The following is a 15,825-nucleotide window of genomic DNA, read 5'->3' as shown; positions in this document are numbered from 1 at the left end:
CTCCCTCCTCTTTGCCCCTCAGCCAATCACTGCCACATGCAAATTTCCTCTCAACCTCAGGATTCTACAGTCGATCTGAATAGACTTCCTGATCCCCACAAGGCCCTCCCTCCTCTTTGCCCCTCAGCCAATTCCTGCCCACAAAATGCAAATTTTCCTTTCTACTTCATAAGCCCTGCCTGTCAGCCTGGCCAATGTCCTCGGATTCTGGGAGCTGACATCTAAAACATCTGGAGGGCTGCAAGTTGGGCGTCCCTGATCTAGACATTATACTTCTATTGATGCAGCCTAGAATCGTATTGGCCTTTTTAGCTGCCACATCACACTGTTGATTCCTGTTCTACTTGGACTTCCAGATCCCTTTCAAACATATAAATCTCATTCAGCCAGGTGTCCCCCATAATCCTATATCTGTGCATTTCCTTTTTCTGCCCTAAGTGCAGTATCTTACATTTCTCCATGTTGAATTTCATTTTGTTGGCTGTAGCCCAGCTTTCTAGTCTGTTCAGGTCATTTTGAATTTTGATCCCGTCCTCTGGGGAATTATCTACTCCTCCTAGTTTGGTGTCATCTGCACATTTGATGAGTATGCTCCCTGCAATCCTAGGAGACGATTTGTTTTTCCACATCAAGCGAGCACTATGGCATCCCACTCGCCGTCTCCTCCACAGCCGCAGCCAGAGTGAGCCTTGGGTATCTAATCTCCCTGGCTCCCTGCAAGTGGAACCCTTTTAGTTCTCAAGTCAGGGACTGCAGTAGATGATACAGATCCAGAGGAGATCCTCATGGATATCTCCCTTACAGGAGATGACTCCAGGGGCAGATTGGATGCTGTTGACATCCAGATCCAACCTCCTCTGAGATCAGAGGAGACTGACAGGAGCAGCGCACTTAATCACCCAAGCCTGTTTTTGTTGTTGTTGTTGCTTTCAAGTCATTTCCAAATTGTGAAAACCCTATCACAGGGCTCTGCGGGACTGAGAATGCCTAATTCACCCATGATCACCCAATGGGTTCCCATGGTTGAGCAAAGAATCCAACCCTGATCTCCAATTTGTCCAGTGCTCAAATCACACAAAGCATAGCCTGGTTTAATTAACCAATTCAATAGCTATTGCCTTGAGAGTTCTACATTCTGGATTCAGAACATGAAAGCCTCGAAGCCCAGCAGCACTAAACTAGCAAATTAGAGCAATGAGACTGACAACAGGTCTTACCTCTTACTTACTTCAGCTAGTCTGTTTTTTCTGGTTTTTCTGGTTTTTATGCTGTTGTATTTTATAGTGTTTTAAACGTAATGAGCTGTTTTTATTATGTTTATATTATATGTCTTGTATTCTGTTTTTGTATTTCTTTTGCCTTGTTGTAACCCGCTTTGATCTACCCTGGAAAAGCAAGCTATAAATAAAAATTATTATTATTATTATTATTATTATTATTATTATTATTACCCTTCACGGTTAATGTTGCAGACGTGGTTTGATCTCCGGTGGTGCAGGAGTACTCTCCGCTGTCTTTAGGCTCCAGGTTGTGAATAAGTAGCTCACGGCTGGTGCCTTCCTGTTTCATTTCATGTTTGTGACCAGAATGAAGCACCGCGCCATCTTTCCTCCACTCCACTGGGGCCTTGCCAACGGTTACTTCGCAGCGGAACCGGGCTGTTGCACCTTCTTCTGCTTTCTCATTCTTCAGAGGTTGCTTGAAATCAGGCTTCAAGGCTGCAAAGTCAACAACAGTAGATGAACACAAAACATTGGCTATAGCGCACATATCCAAGCAGAGGAACCTATGAGCTTTTCTGGGAAGATGAAACGCCGGAGCTTTCGTGCAATGGAACAAATGATTATTTGATAATCCAAGTGCTGGTAAGAAGAGAGAAGAACAACACTTGTAATATAATACAATTGGCTACTGCAAATGGAGGAAATTTTTATCATTAGCCATACAGCCAAATAGATGCATCAACTTCCTCAATGTGTCCACAATAAGGACATGGCTTTCCATTTTCTGTGCCGCAGGTTTTTTCCGGGATATCTGCAATATCTTTAAGAGATTTTTTTTTCTTTTAGTTTCTATCAGCTTTAAAAGGAATAACCAGGACCTTTAGTTTTAAGTATTTAGACAGTATTTACTTCTGTGGTTTGTAAATGATTATAAGAGAGATGAGATAAGAGAGAGAGATGAGGCTATATTTCTATAGTAGAGCCCCCCACTTGCCTTTATACCCAGCTTGACTTACTGTTTTGTCCTTGGATTTTGGCTCACCTACCATTTAATAAATGTATTCCCTTTGCTAAGCTGTGAAATAAATCAGTTTCACAGTTACCTTGCCATCCCTTTTGCATTACATTCCCACATCACATGGTACGCTTCAATACGACATTACAGTTCTGGGATTCCAACATTCAAAATGTCAGCACAAAATGCACAAAACATTTGTGCTTTTGGTGTCCTAAAAACAAACCTTGTTAAAGTATTTGTGTGTGCATGCGTGTGTGTGTACAAGTTTACTCACGTAGACAAACACACACTTGACCAGCAAAGTACAAATTGCCAGAAATTGTCTTATAGTATTATTATTATTTTCTTATTCACATAAGTTTGGCTCATGACATCCACATGTTCACTGCCTGATTAGTGCAACATCCCAGTGACATTGTGCATGTGTGAAAGGGCCATCCCAGATGAAACTTCTTACATGGCACCCAGATATTCAGAGGTTTCCCCATCAGGCATCAAGGGCAATCAATCAAGTCAGGTATATGTACATGTCAACTAGGCCATAGAAAATTATTTAGATCCATTTTTCCGACAAGCACCATAAACTTTTGTATTCCTTATTTATATGCCTAAAATTATAGTGCCAGTATATTAATAAAGTGGCTCTTTTCGCATGTTTTACCGTGAACTGTTAGAACAGCTGTGGTTTTCTTGTCTCCACATATACAGGTGTAACGGCCAGTGTCCTGAATGTATAATTCACAGATCATCAGTTCTGCGACGGTCCCTTCTTGTCTTATTTGGCATTTGCTGCTTTCTTCTAGTTTCTTTTCGTCTTTCTTCCACTCCACCGGAGCAGCCTTGGTGAGTTCACAGCGTAGTTTGGCTGCTCCGTTTTCAGTGGCCTCCATGTCCTTCAGCTCCATTTTGAATTGTGGTGGGAGGGCTGCAGAACATAAAAGAAACGCATGAAGGTCCAACCGTGGCTGTGGGATGGCACAGCAAGAGGGGGAAAATTGGTGGCATGGAGGGAGACTAGAAAAATGGAGTAGCCAGTTTGCACCAAGGCTTGGCCCAGTGCCTGAGGATTTTTAATGGAAACACTTCCATTGACTTCCTCAGCCACTGACTGACTCGATTTCAAAAGGCAGATAGCACAACAGAATGAAGAAAAGTAATCTCCAAATATATTCTCGTAACAAATTACTGGTAGTCATGGACATTGACGCATGATGCAAATACGCAATGGAACATGAAAACAGACAACACCGAACAAGTAGGAACAGCTACGAAGGTGCAAAATGGAATGATGGTGTCCAAGGTAAATAGATGGAGTAAAGAAATGTTTATTTCCATGTCTTCTGCACAGTATGTTTTTACCATTGCTGGTTAGATTCAACTGCTGATCTCCGCAGGCTCAAATATGTCCTCTAGCACTGTTCAGGTCTACATCAGAGACTGGCAGCTCAACAAATGGATCTTGTTGCCTCAGGACTTCTTGTTCCTTCCTCCACTCCACCAAGTCATTCAGATATGTTAACTCATACTGTAAGGTGATGATTTCACCCTCTCTGACAATTCACTGGAGGGTTTTAAAAGGCTTAGATAAATTCATGGAGCATATCAATCAAGTGATTTTAGCCAAACGTGGTTGTTTTATCATTTCCACCTAACAGCATTCTGAGGTCAACAAATGCAAAGTCTGCAGTGGACTTTTTCCTAAACATTTTGTGTTTTGGGGCTCCACCAAAACATGTATAGAAGTAGCATGCCTCTGGAAACCTGAAACCTGAAACTGGGAGTAAAGGTTGGTTAGCACTTGCATATAAGCTGCTAAAACCTCTGTCTAGTCATGCTTGGAGAAAAATGCCAGGCTAGATGAACTTAGCGGGATTCAACAAGGGCAACTTTTATCTTCTTCATCCAAAATGCAGCAGGGAGAAGACCGTTCAAGCAAGCTCCCATTCCACCTTATCCACTTCGTTCAAAGTTCAAGGTGAATTTTTAATTGTGTCCATGTCACAGTATTTGAGTTGGCAGCAACATTTCCCATTAATCCACTGTCCCATGCAAGATTCCATTGGTTTGGTGGCTACAGAAGACATTGCTTGTTTGCTTGAATGTTTGTACGTTCACATTATATACCCATGTGTTTGTGCATGCTCCTGTGATAAATCCATTTTGTTCAACAATGAAACATTAACAAACACAGACATATGGTGTGCAAAAAAACAGAACACAGACACAGGTTGTGGCCAGAGAAGATCTATGCCCTGTGAATAAGGCACATGGGGAGGTTTACGAAGGGAAGAGAGACTAGGGAGAACAGAAAGACTGTGCTGGAATAGAGACCCAAAAGATACAAACAAAGGTCAGATGAAACAAAAAAGATGACAAAGGGGTCCTTCTATATGTACAAAGCCACCTTTTAATTGAAGATTGAGGATGGTGGTCCAAAGGAAGAGGAATTACAGGGAAAGTGAAATAGATGAAGGAAAGGCACACGCTGAAGATGGAGACTGTTTCCATAATGGTTACTTGACAAGCCCAGTGTGAAATAGCAGACTTTATCCTAATATTGTTTACCATTGACTGTTAGGGTAGCAGTAGTCTGCTGGTTTCCACAAACACAGGTATACTCTCCGGCATCATTTTCATCTGGATGATTGATCCTCAGCTCCAAAATGGTGTCTTCCTGTTTTATTGTGTATTTCTCACATGTTTGGAGAACTAGATGACCTTTTCTCCAGTCAACCGGTGCTGTCTTGGTCAGCTCACACCGAAGGAGAGCCTCTTCGCCTTCAGAGATCTCTTGGTTTCTTAGTTCCTCCTTGAAATAAACAGGTAAGGCTGAGGGTAAAAGGTAAGGGAAAACTGTTAGCTTTTGCATCTGTAGCTATTCTGTCCCTTGGGAAAGAAGAAGAGATCCAAGTGAAGGATAAAACAGAAAACAATGGGGAGCTAAGTACTTCTGCAATATTTTGCTATTTGGAAGGTTATTCCAGAGCAGATCTCTTGAAATAGCAACAAAAAGACAATGACAAACAGCTTAACTCATATTGGCTTCAGTCTTGGTGTTTCAGATTTGGGTTTCCTATGAGTCCCCTACCCCAGTTTTCTATTGACTTTGTAATAGTCTCATCAAATATATATGGAGCGTCAGAAAAAGTGAAGTTTCAAGTAAAACAAAATTGGCTACTGTAACATTGAAAATTCACATAACAGTGACACCTTTGATCGACAACCAAAACGCACAAAATACATGATGCTTTTGAAGCTCCACTGGCTTCTTCATCAGGCAAAGGTGTTAAGAATCATACCCTGTAATGGGTTTGCCTTAGAGTCACCATAAGTCCAAAATGACTTGAAGGCACACAACAATAAATTCACAACAGGTTGTTTACCATTGACAATCAAAGATGCTGTGGTTTGTTCATCTCCACATACACAGGTATAGTTTCCCGCGTCCTGAAAATTAAGTTCATGGATCACCAGGGCAGCACTGGTGCCATCTTGTTTTATGACATATTTTTCACTTCCTTGGAGCACTTGGTGCTCCTTCTTCCATTGCACTGGTGCGCTTCGAGTCAGCTCACAGCAAAGCGTGGCCACACCACCTTCTGTGGCATCTATGTTCTTCAGACTGTATTTGAATTGTGCAGGCAAAGCTGAGGATCAGAGAAAGAAAACACCATATTTTTAAAATGACATGTGACAACTTGGGATGACACTCGGGACCACACAACACTAGAAGTCAGAAACGTAATAAGGCAAAATGCATAACATTTTTAAAGGCAGGAAGCTGGTAATGTCTTGCAACACACACAACTTTCTGCCCTTGCAATTTATATCGCAAGTATGAGAGGGAATGGGAATTTCCACAAGGTAGAGAATGATATCATGTGGAAACACAACTGAAATGTCATGGGAACATGCAGTTTATGTCAATATCATTTTGTGTGAGAGGAATACAGATAGCTCTTGCCCAACAGAAGAAGTATCACAGAAACAACACAAATCCGAATGACTAACACCTACAGATAGAAGTAATGTGCAACTACAGAGAATGTGTAGTGAATGGAATAGTAAACAACCCTATCTTTGTTTACCATTTACTGTCAAGAAAGATGCTGTCTTCTGAGCTCCACAGATACAGGTGTATTCAGCAGCATCTGTCAGTTCCACATCTTGAATCACCAGCTTAACAAAACAGCCTTCCTGTCGCATTTTGTATTTATCATTTTCTTTGAGCAAATGCTGCTCCTTCATCCACTCCACTGGAGCGGCCTTGGTCAGTTCACAGCTCAGAGTGGCAGTTCCACCTTCCATTACTTCCTCGCACTTTAGTTGCTCCTTGAAATTGGCTGGTAAAACTGAGGGATGCAACATATGGAGACAGTTAAGACACAAATACACAGCAGAGAGGTCCATTGCAGCTGATAAGATGCAGCAGTTGAGGACCCATTCCAAGGCCACCAACTGCAAGGATCGGTCATTGATCTGCTGTGTAAACAGCATTAATTGTCATGAGATCTGTCAAAGATCTCCTGGTCTAAAATGTACTTGGGCTGGCCTAAAAGTGTCAGGACCAGTCTGGAGGAGGACTTGGAGGATGAGCCAGAGTCTCTGGGTCCTGAGTCTGCAGCTGTGAAGCCTGAGTCCAGCCCTAGCTCTGCTGTGCCCACTCCAGCAGACTCTGTGGCCTCTCGGGAGGTTCAGCAGTCCAGTCTCCCTGTGGCAGAGTCTTTGGAAATGGAGGAGGATCAAGGAAGTGTGCCTACCTTCAGTCAGCGTCGAGCCAAAAGAGAGTGCCTTCGTGGAGGCATTATCAGAAATGCACTGGCAATCAGATACACCTGAACACCTGCAGCGTGCCCATATAAGCAGCGGTAGGATGTTTGCCTAGTTGCCAGTGATTATCTGACTTTCTTGGGGAAAGTACTCTGTCTCTGGCTCCAATTGCTCTTTGGACTGAAATCTTGCTTCTTGGACTGCTGACCCATCTTGACCCTCTGGAACCCTTGACCTTTGGACTGACTTATCGACCTGCCTATCTGATTTCCTGGACCTTGACTTCTTGACAACTCTTCTGGCAATACCTCTTGTGATTCCCTACTTAGACTCAGAGACTTTGTCTGTTGCTTTGCACTGGCTCACTGGTTTGTTTGTTGGGAACTGAGCTTGTCTTATCAGCCATTGGTCATTTCCTGGATAAAAAGCACTGGGGAGAGTGTTGGAATAGACTAGCTTAAGAACCTAACAGTCTTAAGAATAGGAACCAGCATTGTGCAGTTGAGTGCTGAACCAAGACTCTGGAGATCAGAGTTCAACTCCCTGGCAGCCATGAAAACCCACTGGATGACTTTGGATGATCACACCTCCTGTCCTAAAAAGCAACCCGTGATAGGGTCCCTTAGAGTTGCCATAAGTCCAAATGACTTGAAGGCACACAACAACAAAAATCAGATACTGGCGGTGGCCTGTAAAGGACATAATATTCTGGGGATAGAGCAAGGTAGTGCAATACATAAAGGGCCAAACAATTTTTAAACACCCAAAACATGCAAACCAAGAGGAACACTGACCTAAAAAGCAAATACACACACAAACAAAGCACATACAGGAGAAGGATAATGGAAGATGGTAGAATCTATCCAGGTGCTTGGTATACCATGTACGTCTAAGGCAGCTGTAGTTTGCTGGTTGCCACACACACAGGTATAATGCCAGAATCCCTCTTCTAGGTCCTGGACACTAGTTCACCTTGTGGTCCTCTGCTCATTATGTATTTTCATTAGGTTCAGATTGGGTGCCTTTCTTCCACGCACTGGGGCAGCCTTGCTGAGCTTGCAACAGATTGTAACCGTCTCCCCTCTGGGGCAATCAGTACTTTCTAATTCTTCTTTGAAAAACACAGGTGTGGCTGAGAAACAAGGGAAGGAGTAAATTTCTTTACTCTACATCCTTGCATTTTCCTTCTCACAGGGCATGGAGTCAACAGATCACCATTACTATTGTTCAGCCTGTGTCATACATGGGTCCTTTTTGGCCGAATAACAGCCCAACGTAACAGACATGGATTTAACACAAAAATATGAACGTGAATTATCCATGCAAGTGTCCATTCTTTAACTTTATCCAAACAAGTAACAGACACACACACGTACACAAGAAATAAGAACACATGGGATTCTCTGATAAAGGAAATCATTTAAGGATGCTCTAGAACTGTGGCTTCCAAACTTCATGGGACTTCTTCTACAACAATTGTCTACCAGTAGAGATCTTCTCCTTGAAGAGACCTTAACAATCTTCTGCAGAGAAGGTTTCCCCAAAAAAGAGTCTGAAAACTGCAGTTCTAGAACTAGTGGGGACACAGCAAATAGACCAAAGGGATTTCCAGTACATTAGACAGAGATCACAAAAGACATCATATTACAAAGACGAATCTGACATCAACAGATGGGGGAAAACAGAAAGGAATGTGTAGGGTTTTCCAGAAATTTACTGGGGGACACAGTGATTTACCATGCACTGTTAGAGCAGCAGTTGTTTTCTGGTCACCGCACAGACAGGAGTAGTCTCCAGCATCTTTAGGCTCCAGGTTGAAGATCACAAGCTCTGAGAGAACACCTTCCTGTCTCATCTTGTATTTGTCACTCGGCTTGAGTAACTTATGCTTCCTCCTCCACTCCACCGGAGACGGTTTTGTCAGCTCACACTGGAAAGCAACAGTCCCATCTTCCAGGGCCTCTTGATTCTCCATGCCTCTCTTGAAGAGGGCAGGGAGAGCTGAGAAGTTGGAATGAACAGAGCATGTAAATGCAAAGCCAACAACTGTACAGGCTATTCAAGGAACACAAACCATGTGGTTTTTCATGCTGTGTGTTGCAGGGACTTCACACAGTTCACAGTTAAAAAGTGAAATTTCATACCATGAGAAGTAGAGATGGCTGCCAGTTTAAAAGGGGACTGGGCAAATTCTTGGAGGAGGGAGCCACCAGTGACTGCTAGCCATGGTGATTCCTTTCAGTAACAGAGAAAGCATGTCTCTGTATATCAGTTGCTGGGAAGCATGAGCACCAAGATGCTGTACTCATGACCTGCTAGTAGATTTCCCATGGACAACTGGCTGGTCACTATATGAATATCATAACTGTTTTAGGCATTGCTTTAGTCCAATCTGGCATGGCTCATCTTTTGTTCTTACTATATCCTCCCCTTGCTTAAACTTTCCTTACTGCAAAGTTTTTCATGTACAGGTAGAGTCTGGGAGGTTTAAAAATGTTCCTTCACAAATGTTCCTTCACAAACCTCTGCCTCTAGAGAACCATCACAAAGGATCAATATGTCAACAAAAATCACTTTAAACTTAGTATAATAGAACCAATGTTAGTTGAAGGAATGTGGTTGCCTGATACAAAAAGTAGGCAAGAACTATGTGGCAGAACCCACTCTATCCCAAACTTCATTCAATTTCATTTAAGGATAGATAGGCATGGCTTTTCTCCCAATTCTCCATTGAGTTGTATCTGACAATAGGAAATAAACCTTCAATGTACCCTTCACTGTTAAAGAAGCGGAGGTCTTCTGATCGCCAAACGCACAACTGTAATCTCCAGCATCAGACAGTTCCAAACTGTGAATGACAAGCTGAGCAACAACACCTTCCAGCTTCATTTCATATTTGGCACTTGGCTTGAGGGCTTCATTGCCCTTCTTCCACTCCACTGGAGCTGCCATCTTGGTCAGCTCACACTGCAGAGTAGCGGCTCCACCTTCGGTGGCTTCCAGGTTCCTCAGCTCTATTTTGAAACGTGGAGGTAGAGCTGAAGATCACAAAAATCATGTTAAACTTGGCAAGGTCATCAGAACTGGAAGATTCTAGGAAATTCCTTGGCATTTACGAATAGTTAATAAGCTGACAAATAAAGGAATTGGCCTCCAGTTTTGCCCCCAATTCAGACTTTCAGATATTTTGCACTTTAGCTCCCAGAATGGCTCAGTAGTGGCCAAGCTGCCTGGGATTTCAGTGAGTTGAAGTTCAAAAACAGCTGAGGAATCAAAGATTGAGAGCCACTTCTCTAGGCTGGTTCCCTATTCATTGAACTTATCATTTATGTATAGTTGGAACTGGTAATTCAGTTAGTACTGGCTATAAAACATGGGGTTCTGGTATAACATGCATAGGGCTGTTCAATGGCTGTATATTCTACACAAATTCCCTGATATGATTTACCAACCAGATGGATTTTCACTATATCCAGAGTTGAGTGAGTTCTAACAAAAAGGGAAAGCTGAAGTAATACTGAAGACAAAAACTGGAAGAAAGTGCATATAGGACAGTAGCATGTTGTCCTAAATATACAGTTCTTGAGTAGAACTATATCAGGTTAGAGGACTTAACGTATTCAGCAGTAAACCCATCCTGTTTTTCCAATAACATTCATAAAGTTACTGTCTGGGTCTTCGATTGTATGTTTGAGGTTCTGCCTTTGGTGGAAAAAGGTCTTATAAATAAACATTGTTTTTGCTGTTGTTCACAGCCTAATTCATTTAGACAAAGATCAGTACCACTTCACGTTTTTCAACAACAAAAGTTACAGTTAACTCTCTCCCACCAGGAACCCCAAAACTTGCATCCCCCCGCTTTCATTTCATTCGTTCATTCATTCTCTCTTTTCTTCTACTATTCCTTTATCTCAGATGCAGCAAACCAAATCCTCCTCTGTTGGCTATACTAAGTAAGACTGCTAAGAGCTATAGGCCAAAATCATTTGGAGGGCCATAGTTGTTTTACACTCAGGCTCTGGAAGAAAAACAGTACAGCATATCACACAATCCACTTCAGCCCCTTGGTGTGTAGACCACCCACAATTTGCTTGGTTACTCTACATTTTACAATCTAAAACCCATGTGGGGTTATGTGTACCTGATGGACCCATGAGCACTGCCTTTGTCCCAGGGTCAAATCTGTGATGGCAATAAAAAATCAGGAAATAAATTCACCTCCCTCTTTCCATATACACATAAAAGCATGCATGCACAGTGTATATGAGCTCCAGTGTGAAAAACATCTATTTCAACTACTGTTCTAAGCAGATCTTCCAAACTACAGGCACCAAGCTGCAGTAGGACCAAGAAAAGATTTTTGGCTCTGTAAGGAACATTCATGTGCAGCTATGGGAGAAGGCCAGAATCTGAGTATTTCACCTTGCATATATAGATGTTTTTACTATATGCACATGCCACATATAATGGCTGAAACATGTCAATGAGAGAGAAATGCCCCAAGACATCCTTTTTGGGGGGCATAGGATCTCAGCAGTGACTCAGTCACTTTCAAATATTACATACCCATTACAGTCTATCTATTTACATCATCCAGAGGGAAAACAGCAGAGGATTCTAGAAATAGAAACAGGAGACTTATCACTGTGAACAGAAATCCCATCTAGGGTGCTTATCAAGTGGCCTGGGAATTTAGATATAAAGCGATTATTCCAAAACACTGGCAACATGACACTCTTCTAGATGTATAATATTTACCATGCACGGTTAGAGATGCCGACGTCTTTTGATCACCGCAAATACAGGAGTAGTCTCCAGCATCTTGGTCAGTGATATTGAGGATCATCAGCTCAGCCACATTATCCTTCTGCTTGATTTTATATTTGTCACTTGGCTTGAGCATTTGATCTCCCTTTCTCCATTCCACTGGAGCAGCCTTGCTTAGTTCACAGCGGAGCGTGGCCGTCTCGCCTTCGGTCATTGCTTTGCTTTTGAGCTCTTCTTGGAAATGTGCCGGCAAAGCTGAAGGGTGTAATATTGACAAAGAGCGTGTCATGCCCAAAGTGTCACACACTGGAGGCTGTTCCACCAAGGACAGCGCACATGGAAGGCCCATTGTAATCAAAGGGGACTTTTGAGAGAACCATACTTTGCTGGCTAGTTTCCTTGGCTTCTTTTGCCCAATAACACAATGACACGCAAAATATTTAAAATACTTTCATAAGTCATAAGACTTTCATTTAAAAAGTCATTGGCTTCAGAATTTTAGAAGGTGACATTTTAGGTGCAAACGTCACATTTTACATTTCCAAAATAAACTTAAAGCCACAACTGTCAAGAGGAAATGTTGGCCGTTTCTCACTTTTCAGCAACAAATTGGATGGAAAATAAAATTTTACCCCCTATTAATTAGTTAATTGTCATTAGTAATAGTAATAAAATTTATTCGGTCTTTGACCAGTATAAAATTGTCATTAATTAATTGCATTTTCTTTTCGTTCACAGCACAACTCTCACAGACAGATTAGATGCACATATTTCTCAAGACAAATAATTTGATGGTGGCAGGGATTCACAGCCATATTGCGTGGGGGCAGTTTTGATTCCTATATTGCACCCCCCCCCCCCTTCCAGGGCTGGAACAATACTGAAAATAAAGCTAAAGCAATACAGTACTAGAAGTTACTTTCTAATTTTTTTAGCTTCATTTTCAGCTAATTTTCAATCGCTCCTCACAGTGAAACTGGGGAAATTTTGGAGAATGCAGATGGAAAAAAATACATCTTCCAGTGTTACAAATTTTACGTTCAACAACTTTAAATGTCAACATCTCCACAAACAAAATATAAATATACACCACAACACAAAAACAAATGAAGCATAAATATCGTCAGGACACAAATGAAACATACAGTATGAGAAACAAATGCTGACAGCAACCCCTCCCCCCCAAAAATGCAGAAAACTAAGGGAAAACGAGCTCTCGAAAGAATTTTTCTTTTAAGGATAGAGAAGGGTGAAATAAGCAATTATCCCATAAAACAGAATTGAAGATGACTATCCCAGAAACAGAACAGTCTTAAAGATATGATTACCCAATTGGTTGGGGAAAGTAGAGCCAAACAGGCTTCCATCCCAAAGTTAAGCACACTTAAAAGTGAGGTTTTCTGACATTAAAGGAAATGTCTTCTAAGTAACAGGAATAAGTAGTAGGTGGTCACACTGTAGTAAAGTCCAGCTGTGACTGACAGGTTCTGCAGATTTCCTTGAATTTTCTATGCCGGATAAGTAATACGCCATGTGAGCCATTTTCACCCAACTGAGGCAGAATAATCCTGAACATAGTACTCAGAAGTAAGCCTCAAAGAATGCAATCAATCATAGTTCCTAGAAGAACTGCAGTCTACAAATGTAGAAGCCAACCCAAAATGCCAGCAAAAATTGCTCAGTCTCTCATAAGTAAGATAAACTGTGGTCACTGACTTTTTCCAACTCGAATATAAGTTGGGAATGAACAACAATTTGTTGACCCTTGCATAGATTTTTCTGAAATTGGCCATTTCCTTGCCAGTTGTAAAAGATTATTATAAGATTGGAAGGTTACTGTTGTATACTGTAGATAGGTAGATGTGAACAATTCAGGTTTTTAATTCAATGTGACTCCAAAAGATTGCCATGTTAGTATGAAAACTATCATTGATCCTTTGAACTTGGATTTCAATAGACTTATGGAAGCACCGAGTAAAGCAATAAATATATATTTATTCCGAGGAATGCCTCATTTCAGGAATGAAAGCTCTGCAACTCACTGTGGGTTTTTGTTTTGTTTTGTTCCAAAAACCTTTTTTTAAAAAGAGATAGGATGTGAGAGAACATGTTGTTTCAAAAAAGAACATCACTATTTCCATTCAAGAGAAGTAACAGGACCAGTCTATTCTGACTAGCCAGACTTCACTTGGAATATTATACCTATTTCTGGGTACCACCAATTATGCTGTTAGAATGTGTCCAGAGAAAGTGATAGGAGGGAGCCGGACATGTTTAGCCTAGAGAAAAGAAAACTAAAAGGCGATATGATGCGATCTACAGATATATGAAGGACTATCATTTAGAAGATGGAATGAGTTTGCTTCTGCTGCTTCGGGGAGCACAACCTAAAGCAATGCATTCCAATTACAAGACAAGATATTCCAACTAAACATTGTGAAGAACTTTCTGATGGCAAGAGCTAGTTGACCAAGAATGGAGATGGACTTTCTTTCATTGGTGGTTTTTAAACAGCAGTTGGTTGGCCACCGCTCTGGGAAGCCTTAGCAATGGATGTCCTGATTTGGCATAGGGAGGTTGACAAGACAATCTTTAGGATAGCTTCCAATTCTACAGTTCCCTGGCTCTACAAAAAATATGTACAGTGCAGGAAAGACCAAGAAAAAAGCACAGATATTAGAGGAGATAAAAGGATAGATTATCCTGCAGAAGGAATATGACCTTCTGGACTAGGTGATAGTCAAGAACATGAAGGCATATGAAAGAGGAAAGATCTCTACTCAGATTTAAAATTGTATGAATTATCAAGTTACATTACAGGTTCCAAGTTGTAATGCATTGTTTTTTGTGGGTTTTTGGGGCTCTGTGGCCATGTTCTAGAATAGTTTCCTCCTGATGTTTCACCAGCATCTGTGGCATCTGGCATCTTCAGAGAATGATGCATTACTTCTGACATTGGAGTATTTTTAAGAAGTGTCAAATCACACTTCTATGAAAGATAGTTTCAGAGGGCAGAAAGCTGAATCCAGTGGCTCTGATATATAACAAGGACATCGTATCTTCTTATGCCAGAGTCTATACCAGGAACAGTAAATGTATATGATGAAAAGAAATATGATTTTGTCATCTGCTATCATGTACTGCTGTAGTTCTGTAGAATTACATAGATGTTATTCCGGTGCTTACAGTAGATAATGTAAGCACAAACATTTGGGATTTTAAGTTTATTTTTTTTAATGGCCGTAACATTAACATTAGGATGACTTTATGACATTTTGTGACACTGGAGACAAACACAGCATAATATGCTTTACCACATGAGCAACCAGGTAACAGATCAAAGCCAGCCAAGCAATACAACAATGAACTGAGACAACACAAAACCAGGAATTTCCACAGAGAAGGCAATGCTGAAACATCACGAGGGTAACGTGGAACATTTCATTACCATGAACGGTCAAGGTGGCTGTTGTCTTTTGGTCACCACAAAGACAGGCATAGTCTCCTGTATCCGCCACCTGCAGATCTCGAATCAGAAGTTCGGCTGCAGCGCCTTCTTGCCTCATTCGGTATTTGTCACTTGACTTGAGGGTTTTGGGTCCCTTCTTCCATTCCACTTCAGCACCAGCTTTGGTCATTTCACAATGCAGGGTGGCTGTAGTGCCTTCTACAGCTTCCCTGTTCTTCAACCCTTCTTTGAATAGTACTGGCAGGGCTGAGAAGACGGTAATAAGGAGAGAGTGTAAAAGTAAGTGTGGGAAGAAAAGAAACTGAGTACATGCAACCTCTGAATCTCCATCACTCCGAGCAGCAAAATGCATCACCCCTTGGAGAAAAACTGGTTGTCCGAACATCTCTAGAATACTCTTTTCAATGGAAGAGGATTTGTGCCATTTAAAAAGGTATGTGGCCCTGGATAAATGGAAACCATTTGAGATGATACTTGAGAAAATGATGTCTCAGCTATCTAAGGAGTACTTTGAAAACCCTCCTGAGGTTACTGTTCATGCAGAGTCAAACACCATAACAACAGACCTACCCAAAAGA

At 41.5% G+C, this 15,825-nt stretch overlaps 1 protein-coding gene across 8 annotated transcripts in view; it reads right to left on the bottom strand.

Annotated features, from left to right (window-relative positions):
* OBSCN (obscurin, cytoskeletal calmodulin and titin-interacting RhoGEF) overlaps positions 1-15,825 on the bottom strand; it is a 236,693-nt gene that overhangs the window by 135,587 nt on the left and 85,281 nt on the right. For 6 of the 8 annotated variants that reach the window (XM_042477238.1, XM_042477239.1, XM_042477242.1 and 3 more), the window contains 6 exons: positions 15,227-15,493; positions 11,770-12,033; positions 9,783-10,049; positions 8,749-9,012; positions 2,903-3,166; positions 1,452-1,718 (listed from right to left, as the gene is read on the bottom strand). In XM_042477238.1, the coding sequence (XP_042333172.1) occupies positions 1,452-1,718; positions 2,903-3,166; positions 8,749-9,012; positions 9,783-10,049; positions 11,770-12,033; positions 15,227-15,493 (1,593 nt within the window). The remainder of the gene's footprint in view (positions 1-1,451; positions 1,719-2,902; positions 3,167-8,748; positions 9,013-9,782; positions 10,050-11,769; positions 12,034-15,226; positions 15,494-15,825) is intronic. The other 2 variants (XM_042477243.1, XM_042477245.1) reach the window with 2 other exon arrangements.

Source organism: Sceloporus undulatus, chromosome 6, assembly GCF_019175285.1.
Source record: "Sceloporus undulatus isolate JIND9_A2432 ecotype Alabama chromosome 6, SceUnd_v1.1, whole genome shotgun sequence".
NCBI classification, from domain to species: domain Eukaryota; kingdom Metazoa; phylum Chordata; class Lepidosauria; order Squamata; family Phrynosomatidae; genus Sceloporus; species Sceloporus undulatus.
This window is presented reverse-complemented; position numbering and strand designations above follow the sequence as displayed.